The sequence below is a fragment of the Sinocyclocheilus grahami genome, unplaced genomic scaffold (genome assembly GCF_001515645.1).
Source record: "Sinocyclocheilus grahami isolate Dianchi unplaced genomic scaffold, SAMN03320097.WGS_v1.1 scaffold121.1, whole genome shotgun sequence".
NCBI classification, from domain to species: Eukaryota; Metazoa; Chordata; class Actinopteri; order Cypriniformes; family Cyprinidae; genus Sinocyclocheilus; species Sinocyclocheilus grahami.
In genome coordinates, this window is record NW_015505300.1 from 1,143,865 (window position 1) to 1,166,896 (window position 23,032).

The window sequence follows — 23,032 nt, forward strand, 5'->3', positions numbered from 1 at the left end:
AATACTGAGGGTGATATAGGAACCCGATTAGTGACACCTCTAGAGATAGGGGCCCTCTTCACTAGTGGGGACTCCCAACTAGGTTTGGTGTCTCGAATAGATGCAGTCTCTTGATTATGGAAATGCTCAGGAACAAATTCAGGAGCCATAACTGCACTTGTTGGTAATGAGGATAACTTTGAAGACTCCTGCACCAATATTACATCATGCACCGTTTCAGAGGCTCTATCAGATCTAGATGTACACAATGCTGGGGCTGATACAGACTTCTTGACTGTGTTTTGACTGGCAGAAAGGATCTCTTTGGGTGAGTCATGGCTAGTGAGCAGCTCAGAGGTAGCCTCTGTGGCTATAGCAGGCAGATCAAGATGGACAGAAATAGCCTCCGTGAACAGGGCTGGAGCAGATTCTGAGGAAGTAACATCACTGTCAGGTTCTGTTTATGTGGTTATGACTAGACTGGATAGACCCAAGGCGGTCTTTGTGGCCTTAGCAGGCAGACATGGATGCTTTGGAAGGGTCTCCGTGGCCAGAACAGGACCAGAGGGCATGACATTACAGACAGGATCAGTCTCCATGGGCAAAACATGACTGGAGATCACACCCAAGATTGCCTCCGTGGCCCTAACAGGTGCACTCAGATGCTCAGGAAGGGCCTCCCTGGCCGAAACAGGAATTGTTTCTGAAAGCATGACATGACAAACAGGATTGGTTTCTGTGGGCACAACAGGACTGGCTCGCTGTTCTGAGGTAGCCTCCATGGCCATAACAGGCAGGGTGAGATGCTCTGGAATGACCTCCATGGCCAGGTCATGAACAGTTTCTGTTGAGGCAGCAGTGCTGTTTAGAGTTCCCACCTTGGACAAAACAGGTCTCATAAATAATTCAGACGGTGCAGTCTCAGGTTCCTTCAACACAGGCTTAGCTAGTGAAGTAGGCGGCTTAGGGATTGGCTCCAGACTGTATATCTCTGGAACCACTGAATACAGGACCAACTGAGTCGGGTCCTGCTGAACCACATGATTGGGGACCTCTTGACTCAAACTCTCCTGGACCTCTGGACTGGGGGCCTCTTGATACAGGCCCTCCTAGACCAATGGGTTTGAGCTCTCCTGACTCGGGTCCTCCTGGACCAGTGGATTAGGGATCATCAGAATCGGGTCCTCTGGAACCACTGAACTCAGGGGCACCTGACTCGGGCCCTCCTGGGCCAATGGATCGGCAACTTCTGAACTCAGGCCCTCCTGGACCAGTGTGCTTGGGACCTCTGGAAGAAGAGCGTTTGGCTGCACAATGTGTGCCCTCCTCTTCTTACATTTTTGAGGGCTCAAAGGTGCATGATTGGCCGCTTCTGGGGTGACTGCAACCCTCTCCATCAACTCAAGAATGACGGAAGAAACCTTGACCATCACTGGGAGGATTCGAACGAACTCGACAGACTCTGGGGTGACTCGACCGGACTCAACTGGCTCTGGATTGGCAGGAGCGGACTCGACTGGCTCTGGATTGGCAGGAGCAGACTCGACTGAGGCAGTGTTGTGGGCTGCTCTCCTCTTTCTCGACTTGAGCTTCTTTGGAGTCAGAAGATGATTTGGGACTTGACTCAGTGAAGGAAGAGGAAAAGGTTGGTCACTGCAGACTTACTCAGGGGCTGGAGCCGACACTGAGGACTCACTGGCAGATGCAGCAACTCGAGCCGCCCTCTTTCTTCTGTTTCTTCGTTTCTCAGTGGGAGTCGGAAGATAATCATGGACTTGACTCGAAGGAGGAAGAGGGGCAGAGTAGTCGCTGCAGACATCCTCAGGAGGGTTAAGGATCTGCCAGTCTTTGCGGTGATGCAGATAATTGGAAAAGTTCCAATAGTCTAGGATCCTTAGTTGCTCCATCTCCCGTTGTGGTATGGGATCATCCAAGCAGACATTGAATGCCTTTTTAAGGGTTGAATCCTGGTACTCCAGGCCCCTTGCCATGGTCCAGAAGAACTGGGCAAATGAACGCACATCCCGGCCCTGCTGGTGGAGCGATACCACTGCCTGCTGGAGTGCCCGTCTCTCCTTGGCGGTACCGGGAGGAACTATACAGGTGCTCATTGCTGCTGGGTCTGGGGATGGCTGGTTCGTTCTATCACGGTTCTGTCACAGCAGTATACGAGAGAGACCCAGATGCAGAATGATCAAGGGAGTGAGGTTTATTGACAAGACAAGGAACGAATGGGATGATGTGAGAGTCCAAACAGTAGGAAAGGGCAGTCTGCTGGTCCTTGGTCAGACCTGAACAAAGTCTTGCTGGAGAACAAAGGAGATAGAGCAGCCCCAGTCAATGAGAACACTGGATATCAGGTAGCAGCTCGAGAAACCAGGGCTTGATACTTGGAGCTGTAGTGATACCAGTCCAGTCAGATAGCCAGGTCTTGAGAACAGCAGCCAGGAGGGATTCAGAACACAGAACAGGAACAAACACAAGACATAACACAACACACAAGACAAGACCACAAAAGAGAACAAGCAGCAGCAAAATAACACACTGACTAGAATGAAAAAAACCCCAAAGAGAAACAAAAACAAACTGCAGAGAGCAAATAAAACAAAGGCTGGACCCTGACAAAGATACGCGATACAGAACGAGACCAAACGCGATATCAGCACGTCTCCTGATATAGGGCCCATAGTGTTGATACATTAAAACTGTGATTCCATAACTTTAAAGAACTGTATGTTCTTCAATAAAAACAAATGATGATGATAAAAATATGATGCCAGTTTACATGGTTGACTTCCTGATTTTTAGCAGGATTCAGTGTTTAAAATGTGAAGTTTAACTTGTAAACTGCATGTGAAATTAAACAATATTTAAAGACAAAAGACTGTTTTAAATAATCTAGTTCATCTTGGGGCCCAATTTGGAAGTTTGCTGAGTCCTACAGGTTTGAACCACTGCTGTAGACTCTTGTTTATCATTACATTTTCATTCTAAAGACACTCCTGTCAAAAATATGTTCGTATTGAAGAGCGATACTGGCACAGCTAAACGTAATCTTCCGTCACCTAATGTTTAGACAGTATCATACGCAAAGTGATGCAAATGCTGAAGCTGGAGCGCACATCGCAGCGCCCCCTGTGGCCGCTCAGCGGTAGCGCCGCGTGTCTTGCGAGTCTTTTGTGTGTGAACATTGGCAAAGCGCTCGCTTCTCTCCATAGAGCAGTAACACTGAGCCACAGCTGCACCAAGAAGATACACATCTCTACTCACAACAGTCTACACAGACTCACCAGATGCTCTTGTTCTCTCCAAACCTGAGCGCTCGTTTTTTCTGCGGTATCTTTCTATTGTAAGTCGACTGAGGTAACGTTAGAGGTTCATTTAAAAGTTTTTGCGAAAACCGCGGAGCGGATGTGAGGCGCAATAGAGAGCCTCTTTTCAGTCTTCACTTTGCACCTTCTCTTATTTGCGTCGAGATTTCTGAGTAAGCGAGGAACACGCTTTCTAGTGGAAAGGCAATAGGGACCGGTTGATGTTTTTATTGAAATGGACGTGAGATTTTATCCACAACCTCCACCACCATCAGCAACAGATCCTTCCCGACTGGGACAGTCACACTATTCGGACTCTCCGTATTGCAATAAGGTAAAGCTTCATTTTATGATGCATGATCTTTTATGATATGGATATTCATGAACGTGTTTTGTTTGAGTTTTGCCTGGCTGAACTTGAAGGAACTGTTGAGGACTTGTTCAAAGTTTGTACTTTACTCGACTGTCACAGAGAGTCGGGGAAAGTAGGAGCGATTGAGCGCGGGGCCACAAATGTATCCAAACCGGGTGACTTTGTTTATTATTTGTTTATTTTTTCTTCACTATAAATGTTTATATGTTTAACTCTTAAACGCGCTCATCAGCATTTTCACGTGCCTTTTACGTAGCGAACTTAAAAACGCGGTTGCGGGTTGTCATAGAAACACCGCGCGCGGAATGTAACGTTAAATAAAATTTAAAATAATAATAAAATGCACCATTTAAGTTGGTAGCAAAAAGTAGCGCGCTTTCTTAAATACACCTGCTCTTCATCACAGCCCCAAACTCATGCACATCAACAAACTGTCCTTTACACAACATGCACAAATAACAAATAGTAACATATAGTGTGTAGTGTGTATGTTCATTAATCATACTTTATACCTATGGCATTAATTTATCCTCCAGTCCCTGAGGAACAACAGAGATATGTGGGGTTTGTATTCCTCTATTTCTCCTAATGATGGTGCTGTTACTGTGTGTGTGCAGTGCATATGCGCAGGATAAAGAGAGATGGGGAAGAGAGAGGGTGTGTGTGTGAGAGAGAGTGAATGAGGAGGGGGTAGGGTTACTGTGGGGTGATATAGTGGGGGTTGGGGTTGTATTATTCCTTTCAGTGCTTCTTGATTCACTGCCATGGGTCTCATATCCATGTCTAAGAGCAGTTACATACACAGTGAAATGTTTTATGGACGAATCACAATTTTAGTGACAGACTATTTAAAAAAAATCCTTGAAAGCACAATTTAACTGCATTGTTTCAGTGATTCATTTGTTAGATGTAATTTTGATGTGCAGCAGTAAATTGTTAATATCTTTGCTGAGTTTATAAAACCAGAGAGGAGAGAAAAGAGGTTGGCGGGGGTAGGGAGGAAAGGAAGAGGGAGGGAAGGAGGGGAAGGGCTTTCAGATATAATCTATATAGTGTAATTTTACTGCAGAGGCAAGTCAGCCTATATCAACTCCACTCAAGATTTTTCATTTTAGCAATTCAGAAAGAGAGGGAGGAGGGGAGCAGGAGTTGGAGGAGTGAGAAAGAGAGAAGGGGGGGGGGGGGGACGGAGATTGTGACAGTGGTGTGTGGTATCTATAGAACAAATAGACAGAAATTGATGGTATGTGGCTAAACGGGGGTCACGCTGCCAGTGGGACTGATTCAGTCTGTGCACAAAGCCCCCCATCTGATTGCCTTCCTCCCTACCTGCTCTCCTCAGATCCCAGAAGACTGTGGTCCACATTCTTTCTGTTTGATGTGGATAGAAAGATATAAACACAAGCACTGTATCTTTATTCATACGCTATGGATTTAGTTCCGAGCCTTGGAGGCATGTGCTGGTTTAAAAGCGTTCAGTTGCAGTGCACTTTGTTGTGGATTTTCTGCAGTTCAGCAAAACGTGTAAATGCATGAAAGTCTGTGTTTGTCTAGCACGATGCTTTTTGTGCTGTGAAAGGTACACGTTTCGAGCCTGAAGTTATTGCTGCAAGGAGAAAAAAACTGAGCAACTTTGAACACACTAATGCTCCACACTTCCTGCGCCATACAGTTTGGTTCTTATCGCCCTATGCTTATCATTCTACCTATTCTGATATTTTTGTCACAAGATACAGTGTCGGTTTGCTAAGAAAGTGTTTAGCAAGCAAATAAATGCAAAAGCAATTAAATTTGAATTTTGAAGACCCTGTAGAGGACTCTTTGAATCTGAATCTGCACCTCGGCTGTGTGCTTTAATACACGAGCGCTGCTGTTAAGGAAGTCAAGAGTGGTCTTGAAGGGTACTCTAGAGAGAGAGAGAGTGTGGCATCATGGGTAGGATTGGATTACAGATTGTTTAGGATTATGAAAACGGGCAAAGATGCAGCCCCTGACCATTAATGGCCAACAAAACTACTCCGCTGAAGCCAACCTATATCAAAGTCAATGATTTATTTCATGCCTAATGACTTTCAGCTGGTGCTCAAGTCGCTGCTTTAATGGAATTTGCAGGCTCGAAGTTATTACAGCCAATGAGATAATGCAAGCAAGCTGTTAACACTAAGCATGACTCATTGTCTTGTAAGTTCATCGTTGATGTGGTTTTAAGGAATGGTGAAAGCTTGTACGTTCCCAGATTTCACAGGTTTTGCTTGTTTACAGTCTACAATCTTGTGTGCTGTCAAGTCTTAGGATAGCAGAAGTCCAATCTAAATAATTGGGCTTTGTACCTACAAGGTTTGAATGATGTTCACAGTGTAGAAAACGTTTTTTCGAAGTTGCAAATGAAATACGTTCTACAAGAAAATACTATTTCAGTTTTTATTTCAGTTACTTCAAAATGTCATGTTTAGTTCATTGATACTTGAAATTTCTTTGTAATTTATTTTTATTTTTTGCAGTTTATGACTGAAAATAGTTTCGAAGTAAATCCTACACCAGTTTTTTTGTTTCAGTGTACTATGAATGAATTTGGCTCATACAAGATGATTGAATTGCCTGTGCATTTAAAGCAACAGCAAATATTCCAAGAGTTGGTGAGCAGAACAGACCTGTGTATTTTTATTGACTTACATTTTTAATACCCAGCAAACATATGGCTTTAGTTTTTACTTGTTTTCTCTCTCAAGAGACCTATAAACGTTTGTCAGTGGAAAACCTGCAAAATTAAATTCAGACTCTTTTGATTACAATTATGGGCAAAAGTCTCCTGAATCTTCTGTCTGTGGTTTTGATGTCTTTGTAAAAATGATAGTACATTCCTGCTCTTAAGGAGATTACATTAAAAACGGATGAGAAATTAGATATCTCAGATATGTATTGCTGTCATGGGCCGTGCTCCGTAATATAAAGTCTGCTGTGTGCGTGCCTTAGCCACAGGCATTTTCAATTAAGTAGAAATTACTGAGATCTTTGGTGGTCCTGGATGTCAGAGGGTCCCAGGATGTCGACCCTGACATAATACTCTGTCTTTTGTGTTTGTTAGTCAAGAGCAGTACTCAAACCCCACTCTAAAACTCCGGGCCCCCCAACCCCCCCAAAGTCCTTCTACTACTCCAGCTGTAATGATCATTACACGCATGTGCATTTTAAACAAAGGAGTTAACGGACTTATCATCTGTGCACTGAAAGAAGCTGATTTGACTCGGAGAGAAGAAGAGAGGAGTTAGCATGGGTGATCTCTGTTTACCAGGTCACTGCTTCTCAGAAAGAGTGATGTGATTACAGGGTGACTGTGAGACTGAGTGGGTATTTCATTCGTGCCCCCTTCCAGCCTCTGCCTTTAGAGCACTGTTCAAACCACATTCCTAAATGTTTTGAAAATGCCTTAGCCACAGGCATTTTCAATTAAGTAGAAATTACTGAGATCTTTGGTGGTCCTGGATGTCAGAGGGTCCCAGGATGTCGACCCTGACATAATACTCTGTCTTTTGTGTTTGTTAGTCAAGAGCAGTACTCAAACCCCACTCTAAAACTCCGGGCCCCCCAACCCCCCCAAAGTCCTTCTACTACTCCAGCTGTAATGATCATTACACGCATGTGCATTTTAAACAAAGGAGTTAACGGACTTATCATCTGTGCACTGAAAGAAGCTGATTTGACTCGGAGAGAAGAAGAGAGGAGTTAGCATGGGTGATCTCTGTTTACCAGGTCACTGCTTCTCAGAAAGAGTGATGTGATTACAGGGTGACTGTGAGACTGAGTGGGTATTTCATTCGTGCCCCCTTCCAGCCTCTGCCTTTAGAGCACTGTTCAAACCACATTCCTAAATGTGAGAGGAAATCAATGCATGCAGTAGTCTGTTTGTATTTGATGTTGTATCGTTCGCCTGATGTCATAATGGTATATGGTTTGGTGTAAAAAATTCCAAATAGTTTTATTGTTCTTGTCTCAAACTGTAGCATATAAATGTAAATAATGTGGCACTTTCCACGAATCATGTTACCAGGATGGTATTTGTGTGAAAGACACTGCGCTTTCTATATATTAGTATTAATCTCAGCTTGTGGAAAAGCTACTTGTGATAAACTTTGGTTGTTAGTATATTATAAAGGTAGGCTATAAAACAGATTTTAATACTTCACTTGGTCGGTATGAACATTGTATCGGTTAATTAAATATACATTTTCCCTGTTACCTGGCAACCACAGCTGCTTTTTTAACTTTCAAATTTACAGATTTTTAACCATTAGAAGCATAAATCGTAAGATTTGAGAACTATTAGATATGTTTGGTAAACTGAAACGAAATTAACCTAGCATGAAAGGTAGTTTTAAACGCATCAAATTCTGTATTTCTCCATTGAAGTTTCTTCTTTTAAATATTTAATTTTCATTGATTTGTTGCTAAATCAAACAAATCAGGTTTTAAACGGTATTTAGACCAACATTTTGTTAACGTGGTTGGAAAAATCACAAACCTCATTCAAAATTAACAGGCTATTACATTAATAAAGTAAAAAGTTCATACAATATATAATTTGTTGATCAACATTTTCTGAAAGTTATCACTTATCATTTGTTTAAAAAAACCTTAGAGTTTTCAGACTCTTTTTTTTATCAACTTGCCATGTATTATTATGAAATATACAGTTTTAAAACATGAAAGCCAAAAATTTTATTCCTGGTTTGTGTTTTGCTGAATTATATGCATTATTAAAAGTTATGTCAGTATGCCTAGACAAGACACCTTCATGTTTGAATAGTTTTCAAAGCATTGTACTGTAACTCCCAAAATGGCTTGCTCTCCGCCTTTAAACAGAGATGTCCTTCGACTGACGGGTATCTGGTAGTTTTTCTTATGTCAACAGCATATGTCAACATTACACCGGCTGGCCACACATGGGTGGATTGTCATAAATGTGAGCGGCTGACAAAGGCTGTGATCTTTGCTCATGTTGTGCCTAGGTCAAGCTCCAAGCACAACAGCACAAAGAAGTGCCACACATCACTAACATGCCATTTTTTTTCCTCAGTGTTTTCCTCGTACTTTTCCATCTGATGACGCCTCCACACCAGCTACACTTGGCAGATGACTTTGCAAAAGATTGACCTTTTTTATGTGTATGTTAAGTCTGAACATTGAATATTTCTAGTAGCTTCTTACTGTTATCTTAGTGCTAAACCAATTGTCAGTTAATAAACTAAAAGAAAAAAACTAACACAGCAAGATCCAATTATTGTCTCGTCTGCACAATATCCATATATTCTCATTTAAGGTCAACTTAATTGCATCCAAATTTGGTTTTGCTGGTAACAAAAGCCATTACTGTTTGAGTTCCTGTTCAGTGGCTAGCTGGCACGGTTCACTGGCTACTGTCAAAAAGGATTTGCTTCTGATTGACAGCCTCACTGGAATGTGAATAGAGTTTTTAATTGCATATCATGTGTGCATATCTAAAGAGACAGGCTCTGTGGCTCTGGCTACTGTTCATTACCACTCTACAGGTCAACGTACAACTCAACAGCAGGTGCTAAACCAATTGTCAGTTAATAAACTAAAAGAAAAAAACTAACACAGCAAGATCCAATTATTGTCTCATCTGCACAATATCCATATATTCTCATTTAAGGTCAACTTAATTGCATCCAAATTTGGTTTTGCTGGTAACAAAAGCCATTACTGTTTGAGTTCCTGTTCAGTGGCTAGCTGGCACGGTTCACTGGCTACTGTCAAAAAGGATTTGCTTCTGATTGACAGCCTCACTGGAATGTGAATAGAGTTTTTAATTGCATATCATGTGTGCATATCTAAAGAGACAGGCTCTGTGGCTCAGGCTACTGTTCATTACAACTCTACAGGTCAATGTACAACTCAACTACACAATCATAAACACAAACACACACTCATTATATAAGGCCATTAAATGTGGGCTTGTTTCATCATACTTTCTTCCATTATGAGGTAGAAAATCTGCTTGGTTTGTTTGCTTAGACTTTACGGACATGTCCACATATAATTTTCCCGTATGTGGATATTAAATACATAATATACTGTCCAAACACTCACATGGGAACTGTAGCACAGCACCAATTTATTTGCACATCATAAATGACGCTGTCTATCAGTGACTCTCTGTTGCTCTCTATCATGAAACTCCACATTTCTTTTGGCATCCATTACCTGGATACCAGACGTGACTGATCCTGCTCCTAAAAAAAAAATAAATAAATAAAACCATAAAAGTATTATTAATGCAGTCATATGACTTCAGTACTATATATTTACAGTCATTTGATAGCTTTGTGAGGAACAGACTAAAAGTGATGTTGTTATTCACAGAAAATGTTAATGTTGATGTTAATGTTGCGTAATCCAGTAGCCTAATTCAGAGTTTGGGATGCACAGGGGGCCTCGAGGGCTGCAAGGTGGTCCACAGAAAATTTCTGAGAAAAAAATGAAAGGCCAATATTTATTGTAAGAGTGCTATACGAAGAATTTAGAATTATTGTTAATTATTTAAATTATTATTTTACAGGTCATATTTTAATAACTTCTTTTGCTTTTAGTACAATGACAATACAAAAGGCAATTATTTAATTTCTAATATCACACTTCAAACTACATCGAATATATAGCTGCCTATGGGGTTCCAAAACAAAACCAGGAAACTTTGGCATTAAAAAGTTTGAAAACCCCTGGTTTGTTTGTTTATGTTGCAGGCTTTTTTCTTACATATTTGTTTTTCTTATTCAATGTAGTTACAGGCTTGTGTGGCCCTAGTCAGTTCACCACAGTGAGGTGTACAGTGAATAAAAGAGCCTCTACCTCTAGTCCAGAATGATTGCCAGTCATGATCTCCAAGCCCACAGACATGTTGTTAATTATGCTGGAAGAATGATTATTGTTGTCACTGCTCGTTCCACAGACCCAGAGGGCCAAACCTGCAAAACAGATTCGAGGAAAATAATGTGGTATCTGCAATCAGCCTAGGTGGTTTGGGAAATCTATCAGTGATGCATTTAAATGCGAAAATGACAAAAAAAAGATCTGCATAAGTGGAGGATGTTGTAAAGAAGTGAAAAGAGCTTGTCGTAGTCAGTGAGAAGGGACCTGTGCTGAAGTGCTAAGGCGTCACTTTGTGTGTGGAGGTAAAAAAGACGGAATTTTGCTTGCTTGGTATGTTCCATTTTTGTCTTTGTCACTGTGGAAAATGCAAGGCTGTAAACACGAGAATTCCTGTGAGAAAGACAGCGTTCAGTTGCATTTTACGGCCTTGAATTTTAGTGACATGTTTACATCGTCTGCATCTGTGTTCACGATGCTAGTCGTCAGTCCCAGTTCAGCCCTCTCCAATCTTTGAGTCTGCCTTCCGTGTAATTCAAACAAATGTGACATTGCGTTGCAGTCATGTTTGTTACAGAATAAGATTATTTTCTCAATATAATTAGTTTCCTTCTCTGCTAGCATATCAGCCAGTGCAGTGTGATGCAGAAAATGCCATAAGATCAACTCATTAAGTAGCTGAACATAATGATCATAAAATCTGGACATGTGTTCGCTTTATTTTGGCTGGGGGAATTGTTTTTTTTTCAGGGCCGCCATGAAAACTCTTGGCACAAATCTGTGATTGCGATTCATTGGAGGCATCTCATTTTTTGGGTCTGCTTTGCCCAATGACAGTCTACATATGAATAGCTGATTAGGCTCCCAGTTTGAGGAAACATCCAAACAGATGGCTCTGTGAAAACCAATCCAGAATAGCTTAATTGTTTGGTTTAATCTCACTATGAAACATATTGCAATCATTTTCACATAAAGTCTTTTTTTTTTTCGCAGAATGTAATGAAAGTTATGGTGCGGATCCAGGATTTTTGGAGCAGGCTGAAAATATCCCAAACATTCTCTTTTGCCATCGGTCTAATTACTAATATCTTCAAAGGACTCTCACCATAATAACTCATATTTCATTGTTTGTAGTTTTTGAGTGTGTGTGTGTCATCAACACACAAGGCGGATAATCCACCGTTTATTTAATTCACAAACTTTTCTGTATTATTTCATGGCATGTGCACAGTTTCAATGAGTCCAGCATCTGTTAAACACACATTTGTGTGTTTGTTTGCATTCTGACCGCAATAATAGTGCCAGCCTCTCCATTGTGTGATGCTGTTTCGTGGAGGGACTTCCAGCAGCACATCGGGGCTGATACGCACACGGCAGCTTTGTGAAGGAGCACACCCTGGCCTTTGTGGGCCCATCTGTAGGTGAACTAATGGCCTGTTACGTTTCCCCTCATTCAGCTCAGTCTTTGGTGTTTAAGTGGCACCTGTCAGCCTTTTGATGCCTGGTCCTCTGTTCTCCTGTGATCAGGAAGGACACGTTGCAAGTTCTCGATCGCTGTCCTGTGACAAGTGTGAGATCATGTTTCGGCGGCACTAGAACAGGTGGGCCCCACACCTTTCTCCTCTGGAACATAATCATCAAAATGGACTCCACGTTCTGAGGCTTATCATTAGCTGTAATCAAAACCTATAAGCGCAATAAGTAGGGTGGTGTGCAAAACATCAATACTGCACTAATCATGATGTTGTTTCAGCATGATGTGAGCGTTCTGATGCCTTGGTTTACATTATTAAATAGCATTGATAATATATTTGGAATCAGTACGTTTTTTGGAAGATACTAATACTTTTATTCATCGTTGATGAAACTGTTCTTCTGAAGAATCCTGGAAATAATTTCTACAAAAATATTAAGCAGCATAACTGTTTTCAACATTGATAATAATAGGTTGATTGATAATATGAAATGTTTCTTGACTTAGCAAATCGGCATATTAGAATGAGTTCTGAAGAATCATGTGACACTGAAAACTGGAGTAATGACTGCTGGAAATTCAGTTTTGCCATCACAGGAAAAAAATACATATTAAAATATATTAAAATAGAAAACATTCTTCATTGAATTGAGAATGGCTTTTAAATTCAGTTCAATTCAACTGAAACTGAATTTTAATTGACGTAGCCAACAGCTACATAGCCTTTAGATAGATAGACAGACAGACAGAGAGAAACAGATAGACAGACAGACAGACAGAGATAGACAGACAGACAGACAGACAGAGATAGAAGATAGACAGGACAGACAGACAGAGATAGATAGATTATAGATAGATAGATAGATAGATAGATAGATAGATAGATAGATAGATAGATAGAGTAAAGTAGATTAAGTAAATCCCTGTTACTTCCACTTTAGGACTTTTCCTAAATGCAAAAAGTTAGCTTTATGGCTTTATTTGTATACTGTACTTGAAAGTGTTTTAGACATTTCCTCTACATGCAAGAGCAAGAAGAAAAAGATGTTTTCAACAAACATCACTTTTATTTAAAAAGTTTTTGTCCTTACTGAGAGCAGCTGTGTTTGAGGTTAAAATCGACTCAAAATAACAGACTTTAAGTTATAATTGCACGCTTGACTTTCAGAGAAACTCCCCTCAGTGCTTGTTCATGCTCTGGTGAAAAGCTTTGAAACAGGTCATTTACTCAAGTTATTATTTGAGGGGTTGAGGCTGATCGATGTTCCATATTTTGGGTGTTTACACATTCAGGCTTTTAGAGGACACACTCAGCCAAATCAACTCGACTCATGAGCCTAAAATTAGGCATGAAAATATGCGTTACTCTGACTGCAGTGCACAAGAGAGCAATTAATTTTAGCGCGGCAAGTGTGTACGCCGTTCATAAGCAAAAGAGAAGGTAATTCAAAGGGACTTAAACCTTATCAGGACAGTTACAAGTGAAATGGAAATGAAAGGCGGTGGACAGAGAAAACAAGGAGCTCATTTCAACAGGAAACCAGCAGAAAGTCATACTCAATTTTGTTTTGTATTAGTCATACCTTCTTAGCGGTTTCCCGCTGAAAGGATAGAAAATGGAGTCAAAAATGGTTCCAAACCCATTTGTTTTATAGAAACACTTTGAAAAGTTTTGCGGTTGGGGCTTAGCATTAGATTAGTTGGGATATGAGACTGTCTGTCTTTAAAACAGCCTTTCATCCACTACCATTATTTTACACTAAACATTAAAATGTGAGCTTTAAAGTCATTTAAAACATTCATTTCCGCATAGCTTTCAATTGAAATAGCATCTTGTGGTCCTGATTTAGTAAAATATGATTCTCACTGCGTAAGACGAAAGGCACAGTATATTAAAATCTGTCTGGAAGGGCAAGTTTTCTAGCCTATTCTGGATAAGAGTGCAAATGAGTCTGTCATTACAAATATTACAGCTGATCTATAAAACAATTCATGAATTTTCAGAGCCCCTGGGCATTCAGTTTCCAGCCTTCCCTGTTCATGTAAATGCAAATCAGTATTACACAGGTGTTATGTGTGTTTTAAAAGATGGAAATAGTTCCTTTGTCATTTTAATAACGAGATTATTTTTTCAACCTTGCAATTCAAACGGTCGAGGCTTATAAGTCGAACCACAAAATCATCCCTGTTTCAGTACCTCTGAGTCTGATAGCTGTGGACACTGTGTTTTTGCTCTCTGCAAACAGGGCCCTGAATTGAGAGATAAAGAGAGAGTGAGAGAGATATGCACACACGCACACATACACACACACACACACACACACACACACACACACACACACACACACACACACACACACACACACATTCAAATATATGACCCCAGTGTAAATGAGGAACAGCTGCACCATTGTAATTAAACATGGGCAGAGAAACTACACAAACAAATGAACCTCACAGCCGTAGGTCCTGAGGCACATTAAGGGGAGAGAAAGAGAGGTAGAGAGAGAAAGAGTCACAAAGCTTCCTACAGGTGGTTAAAACACAAAATTGCTTCTTGGAAGACAAATGAAGCACCCTTTAAATTTGTCAGATAGGAAGTTAATGCTTTTAGTGCTGTTAATGGAGATCAGGCAACCACACTCGCATTTGACACGTTTCACTGGGTAGAAACTCACGGTGCTCAGTTGTAGTGAGATTAAGCCAAATATTATTTTAAAACATTATCACACTAATATGATGCTTTAATGAACATTATACAAGAAAAAATAGCAATCAAAGCATTTCCACTTAGAGAACAATCTCTTTAAATGAGATTAAAGAGATTAATAAAAGTTATATAGCACATATCACATGGACTACAATTATGAAACCTTTTAATTATTATTTATTTATTTATTTTGTCTGGTTGTATGATAAAAGATTCTACAAAAAGTAGGGCTGCACAATTAATTGAATTTCTAATTGGGATTACAATTACGGATGCCACAATTACGTAATCGTTCAAAGCGGCAATTAATCATTGTAAATAAGTCCACTAATGTAATGTTATGTTAGTCTTTAAGATGTGTTTCTACAGGTTATCTTAAGGGTTTTTCCTTTGTGTTAATTTTAGTTTTAGTATGACATTATAATACCAAGCACATTTTTTATTTTTATTTTTTATTTAAAGAAGAAACCAACCCAATGTATAGTTGACATTTGAGGCTTAATACTATAGAAAAGCAGTTTTTCAGGAAGACTGTTTCAGCTTGTTTATTTTCATAATATATGGCATGTAGTTGCTTCAAACAATGGTATAAACATCATTCAATCTGAACGTCATTCAATTTCAAGGGAATAATCAACAACATGAGGAAGTGAAAACAATGACAGTGAACTTTTTTGGTGAACTGTCCTTTTAACCCTTAAATGCATGAATGTTTGGCCAATCATTATTACATATTCGGGTCTTTAGCGACCCGGACCTATATATCCAGCACGGATGGACCTCTAACTGCTGCAAAAGCAAAAAATTATCTTGATATTTTAAAAAGCTTGAAAGCATATTTTAACCCAACTTAAAAGGGTTCAATTTGAGCAGATGATTTTACCATCGCTGTCATCGTCAGAGCGCGCTTCCACAGTACATTCAGCATCTGGCTCATATTCACAGTCGCGCAGGAAAAAACACTTACACATTTACATACCTCGGGTATCTAGCGACCCTATACACTTTTTACAAAAAATGTATCAGAAAACAGGCATTCTTTTATATTTAAAAAAATTGTTCTTGTTATATTGTTTATAATGAATAGATTGAGGAATACTAAGAAAGTTGATGTCTAACTTTAAAAAATGAAGGAGTGAGAGGGTAGAAAATGATGTCCCGGGTCGCTAAAGACCCGAGGTATGCATTTAAGGGTTAAGTAAAAAATCTATTATACTTGACAGATGAAAGTGCTCACATGAAATTACTTTTGCCTTCATTATGGTTGTGATCGTAATGCAGCATGTATGAATATCATATCATCAAGATATTTTTAGTCTTTGTATCCTCATAAAGTCAATGTGTAGCATTACTCTATTTGATTAATATCATCATTACACGTCATGTTTTCCTAAGGAAACTTCAAAGTAAATTTGCAGCTCAGGTTCTCCCGCAATCAATACTGTAATATGATAGAGATATTTTGGTCCTCTTAGCAAATATGCTGGCGATTTGCAGACTACAGTTGGAAAGATAACGTCCAAGGCACCATTATCCAAGTAAAAGAAGAATGAGACAAGGCAGGTTTTGTTCTCAGGTTTAGTCCTTAATCAATAGTTTTATGTAAAAAAAACTACAATAGTGATGAGCTGCAGTCATGTGGCTAATAGCGATGCTGCCTCTGGGCACATCTGTGGATGCCTTGGAGACCCATCTGATGCTGATCAGGCTGAAACTCATTAGCCAGGCCAGATTTGTGCGAATTTTCAGGATGGCGAAATCCAAACGGATCTGGTGGATGCTTGTCATGGCAACAGCATGTATCAATAAAGCAATCTTTATTTCCTGACAGGGAACGAGACCTGCATTCTAATGGAGGGGCTGTTATTGCATCGGGGCTCGGCACTGTGGCATAAACGCTGCAGTCAAACTAGCTTTAGCTAACCCATATGTTTCGCTGTTAATGTATTAGTGCAGGCAAGTGGCTTCGATGATTGACACATAATGGGATGTTTGTGCCCGTTAGTGTCCGAGCTTGTTTTTCCGTGTATGTTTTTAGCAGCGGCTCATTGGTCAGGCCGCATTAATTTCTATGTGTTTTCCTAGCAGGAGAGGTAATGAACAGGAAGTGATTGTGGTCATGTGTCCAGATAAGAGAGCTTGTGTCCCAGCATCCCTGATGCTTATCACCCACCACACCAGGGCGGCAGCTGCGGAGGAAGTACATAGCACCATAGCAACAGCCCAAGAGAGGAGAATTCACTCTAAAGCTCACAAAAATGTCTCAGGTTCAGCTCCGCACAAAACAGGGCTGTGAAATCAGCTGTTTGAATTATTTTCTCTCATAGTAGTTTAGATGCAGTATAAAATGGATATTTCTGAGTCTAAATTCTGAATCAATGTTTAAAGCTTGTTGCAAAATGATTATAAATGACTGCAGATAATATATATTAATGTGGCAAGTTAGTATAGTTAAATATATTACTTGGCAGAAAAATAGTTTATGATTAGAATAATAAATCTGAGTCTTTGTTGAACAGTGATGTCTTGTATTATGCTGCTGTTGCCGCTGTTTCATAAAAAGCCACTAAAGAAAATTAGCAAGGAATATTTGTATTTTATTTGATTTATTTTCACTAATATTCCGACTAGCTTAATTGATTGCATGTAGTTTAAAAACTAAATGGCACCATTTTTTTATAGAATAGCACCCAAATAGGTATTCACAGGTGCAGTAACTTTAATTAATTTCATGTATTATATCACTCAATTTTTGTTTCTGTTGCTCAGACCATTGAGAATATTGCAATGCCAAGGTCCTGGGTTAAAGTGTTATTACTATTATTATTATTATTATTAATAACAATATTATTATTATTAATGACAATATTGATTTTATGTATATATATATATATATATATATATATATATATATATGATAAAGATAATAATAATACAATAATTAAAAATAATAAAACAGTAATTACATAAAGGTTATATTGGTTGATCTCTACCTGTCAGCCCTGGTAAAATCACTGTAGCACATTTTTCTTTTGTGGCTTATTGCTTTATTGACACACACAAATAGAATACAAAAGTGCAGTGGTATGAATTCAAAGCCTGAGTCGCAGATTGAATGGAACAAATGTGGAGGGGATGCTTGGGATTTTTTTTCCCTATGTATGTCCACTGCTGATAGCATTCCTTTTCTCTCGTGTCGTGTCGCTGTAATCGGCTGGGCAGCACTGACGATGCTGTTGACTGAAGCTGAGCCGAGGATGAGAACACAGTGGCCCATTGTACTGCGTTCAGATACAGAGCCCGATGTGTGAGTTCGGTCGGCTCCTGCCGGGAGCTTTTGCCAAGCGGAGTAGCCCACTCAAGGGTGTCCCTTTTCCCCCCTAAATACGTACGTTTTTCTGGGAGATTTGGGGAGGGGCTTGTCGTAATGAACATGACCCTTTTGATTTGCTATCAGTGCCCGCAACGAGCTGCACGTCGGCCCTCTGTCAACATAGTGTCAGGTTAAATGATGGATAAACATTGATTTTCCCGGATATTCTGCTTAATTGTCTTTTGTGTTTTGCAAATTAGCAGGAAAATGACTGAACATGACTCTCTTTGTGGCTTTCCGTGTTTTCACCAGATGGCAAGAGCTCTGCTATTGATTACAACTGTAAGGTGAACTTAAATTAATGTAAACAGCAGAGTTCATTAAATTTTCATTTACTAGCTCAGCTCTTGCAGTTGATAAAAATAGCTGATTAATTGTGCCCAAATGCACCGAGTTACCTTCTCCATGTCAATCAGGTGTGACGAGGGCACTTCCTAATTTAAAAGAAGGCGGATTCATATTTTAATATGCCACCGTGCGTGGCATTCAGCCATGAGGTAAGAAAAAAAAACGACCCAACATCTGAATTAATCGCATTGGAGGTTGAATTCAATTTCATGTAATGGGACTTGGCACAGTTTTTTCCCCCCGTACAATAGCTGAAATTGCAGCCCTTTCAGCTGGCTGCTGGCAGCCGTCCACCCAGGTCATCCTGGCTCCTGCTTCTTGTTGTCTCTTTTTTCCCCCCTTTGTACAAAGATACAAGATGAAAAATGTTAATCCTTTCAGTGTGTCGCACCTGTTGACATTTTTGGGGTCTATCGGTTTTGCGATTAGTGTGATTTCGTTTAAGGGGGGTTGTGTCCATTTTCCTGATGCACCAAGACAAATTCTTCACGTCTGTTGAGAGTGATTAGATTTCTCAAGGGTCCTTGTCTCAGAAACACTACCCTACATAAATTACTCATGCTCTTCTCTCATGGGCTCAGGGACTGGCTGCCAGCACTGGAACACAACAGCAATGTTTAAAGGTTAAATAATACTAAATACTTTTATTTAGCAAGGATGCATTAAATTGACCAAAAGTAAATACTGTAAATGTTACAAAAGCATTCTTTCAAAAAGCTGTTCTTTTGAGCTTTCTATTCATCAAATAAAATCTAAACTTTCTAAACAACAAAAGCTTTGCCAGCTTTGACATCACAGGAATAAATTTCAACTTATAAATAGAAATATATTATAATAGTTAACAGTCATTTTACATTGTAGTAATATTTTAAAATATTATATATTATTGACTTTTTTCAAAAACATTTTAATCATTTGTATTGACTACAACACTGTGAATGTGTTGTGTAATGCTCTGTGCTGGTGACAGTGGTCTCATGTGGTTGTTTGTAAGGGGTCACCATGTCATGCGGAAGGTTTCATGTCTTTAACTAGCTGTTCTGTGGTTGAAGTGCATTGTGGGACATTGGTGTAGACATATGTCGGACTGCATCCCAGACACCAAAAGTAGCACACACACACACACACACACCACTCCTGTTGAGATAAAAATAACGTGACCTACCTTTCAGCGGCAAACATCCTCAAGTGAGCAGATACACTTAAACACTCTCCCACATGAGTTAAACACCGTTGACCCCACACAGCTGCACCAAAATCTGCACCATTTATCAAAATACAGAAACGAAACAGACACCGAAGACAAACAAGGAGAATAAATCTTGTCTTTGGGCTTTCGGTGCTGGAAAACACTTGTTCAAACAGCCTTATCAAACCAAATTTTCCCCTCAACCAATCGTAAAATAAAGCAATTAAGTGGTCATGTCACCATCTATTGGTCTCCAGTGAAAGATGCCTTCATTTACCTCCATTGGGATTCCTGAGGCAGTAAATTATGATACACTGTCTCACTCTGAAAGGATATTTAACAAGCCACTGGCTGCTCACTCTGAAACTTAATCATTTTTATCCCCCGTCCCTTGTCTTTTTTTCAGGTCAGCTCTGTTTCAGATGAGATTCAGTCAGTGTTGAAGCATATCTAAGCACTTGGTTAGGGGAAACAGACATTAAAGTTCGCTAATGGTTTAATTTAAGCTAATTGCGCTGACACCAGTGACCAAAAACCATGAGCCGAAGGAACCGATAAAGTGCTTCACGGCAAGAAAGAGAGAAAGGAGAAAAGCAATATGTCATCATTCATAAATCATTAAACCACTAAAGTCAAAATGTTTCCCTGAAGCTCTGCTGTCTCTTTACAGACCGGACTGCAACGGGAGAGCTGCGACATCGCTTTATTCCTCCTAACACAAATCGCCATCCTTCCCATATCTAAGTCGGGCCATTGTGAAGATAATTGCAACATAGGAGGCTGGTTTAGTTCTCAGTGTGGGGCTTTCACCAATCAACAGATAGAAATGAATATGTGCATTACGTCGCGATACATTCGGAAATAAATCCGCACAACGGCTTGGAGGCAAAGCGCAGGGACGAAAAGCCCAACACGGTTTCTCAGCTCGACATGAAATCGTACCAATTCAATAAGAGCTAGGCAGTGATTTATACTTCATCCTCATCTCTGGGCCTAATATCAGAGTGCCTCTATAGGTAGTCATGAAAGTCACTCTAGCTCACTGTAATAAATTACAGTGGTGGAACACGAATGAAGACGCTTTCAGTTCAGCTTCAGGCTCTCAGAAAATTGCCATTTTGAGGAGGGGGGGTGGAAAAAGAAATCACTTTGTACCGTAATGCAGTACAGACAAAGGTTATTCATCAGAGGAATGATTTGAAGTCAAAGATGACTGCCACTCTTGATACTGAATGCTAGGGAGCAAACACAGAAACACTCCCTCCTTCTCTCTCTCTCTCTCCCTTTGCCTCTATTTCTCTCCATGACGACCCTGACCCACTTTTGTGGCTGCTTATTATTCAGGCTATGGTTTATCCATGGAAAGAATGTGTGTAATTTGGTTTGACAACAAACCCCTGCGTGTTCCTCTCCGAGAAGTGTCAGCTATCGACAGTGGCTCATATTGAGTAATTTTTAATTTCTTTATTTTAATATAAAATAAATCATAATATACTCATATCTGGGGAATAAGCTGTAATTTTCTGCACGGGAAGCTTTTGAGTGTGCACTTCGCGCAGAACTACTGCTTTTAGTAACAGCATTTGACCTTTAGATTTCAGCTGAAATGAAACCTTTTCGCCCATACGTCCTCCTCGCCGCTGCGTGCCATTATGCTCACATTTTTCTTGCCCTCTCTGTGTTTTATAAACGTTGACATGTTTAGAAAGTGAAGTTTCACCGGTGACTAATTACACTGGGGAAACCAAAGGTGTACATTTGGATGTTGATACTATTCGTCGCTCGAGCATCTGCTGATCAGAAATGAAACGGAGAGCATTTCTGGCACGTCTCCAAGACAGCATTAGCATCTTGCGAGAAGGCAGAGGAATATATTTTATTACCTGACATACTGCTGCTTTTAAGGGTCCACACATGTTGACATAGGGAGGTCGGCAGAAGGTCTGAAAGGCCAGATGTACCTTCAAGTTGATAACAAGATGACAGGATTAATTATTTCCCTCAATCTGCCAACAGTCTCTAATGCAGTCATGTATATACAGACGGAGCAAAATGTTTTTATATAATATATCATCTCATGAATGTTTTGAAAATGGAGGAAAGAGTGGAGATGAATTGAATTTAAAGAGAAGTTTTATGTTTGTTTTAGCACAGACAAAACAATATATACTATGACCATGACTGGACTCAAATGAAAGAATTATTATTTTTTGTTATACATTTGCATTTTTCTCTGCACTGGCTGTTTTTAAACTAACTTAGAGTTTTGTATAAAATCTATCTCTTAAAAAAACAAAACTATTTGGTTGTTACTCAAATAATTTGTAATCTTTTCTTTTCTTCTTCTTCAATTCGGGAGTATTTTATAATCTTATTCACATCACGTTTGTCCAGAATAAAACAGAAATATAAATTTATTTGCCCAAAACAAAATAAAATAATCTTAGTTTTACCATTAATTAATTTGATTTTAATTATTTATTTAGCATTTTAATAAAACACTTCATCTGAACATTTCAGGTGTTCAAAATGAAATAAAGGCTAGAGATAAAACACAGCCGTGATGTATATTCACGTTTAAGAAGTACATTAGCATTGTAAAATGCATTATATCCATTTCTGTCAGTTCAAGGGCTTTTATAATAGATATTTTAGGGGGCCCATATATTCCAGCGGCTCTGAGTCCAACATAAAAGGGGACCATAATGAGCATGGTGCTGAGTAGTGAGTGCATTTAAACCACAGGGTATGGAAAGAATACACACTCGCAGTTTGATTTTCCCATACTCTGACCTTCCATAAGAAACTGATGAGGAATGAAATTGGTTCCAGTCTCGCAAAAAAAAAAGAAGAAGCTCTGATTCACATCTGGACATCTGAGAGAGAGAGAGAGAGAGAGATAGAGAGAGAGAGACTCAGACACACAAACACACTTTCAAAATGTACTAGTTGGTGCAGCAAAAATGGTTCCTTACTTTCAGACAATGCGAAAAACTGTCATACTAACAATGAAGGCCTATTCCACATTCCTGCCAAACAACTGCATTTAATGACTGAAAGCTGTACCGCACTAAAACATTTGTGAAAAAAACATGATGCCATTCACATCTGCGTCACATGAAATGATGAGTACAGCACAGCAATAAAGTCTGAGCACAGGTGCAACGCAAGAAATAGGATTCGTTCTATTTGATTACAGTATGTATCACTGAGCAGGAGAGATGTCACTTCTAGACATATCATCCAGTGCCAGAGAAGCAAATGCATGAAGCCAATTTGACAAAGGGGTCAATATACAGCATCCAATAAAAAAGAAATCTACAAGATCTGCCAAGAGCTATAAACATCAAAATAATGGCCCCACTGTTCAACAAATATATTCAATTGGCT

The 23,032-nt window shown here is 39.7% G+C and overlaps 1 protein-coding gene across 1 annotated transcript in view; it reads left to right on the forward strand.

Moving 5' to 3' along the window:
* Positions 1-3,164: 3,164 nt before the first annotated feature.
* LOC107589884 (thymocyte selection-associated high mobility group box protein TOX-like) overlaps positions 3,165-23,032 on the forward strand; it is a 56,123-nt gene continuing 36,255 nt past the window's right edge. Inside the window, exon 1 of the mRNA XM_016278459.1 lies at positions 3,165-3,624. Within this exon, the coding sequence (XP_016133945.1) occupies positions 3,526-3,624 (99 nt within the window). The 5' untranslated portion in view covers positions 3,165-3,525. The remainder of the gene's footprint in view (positions 3,625-23,032) is intronic.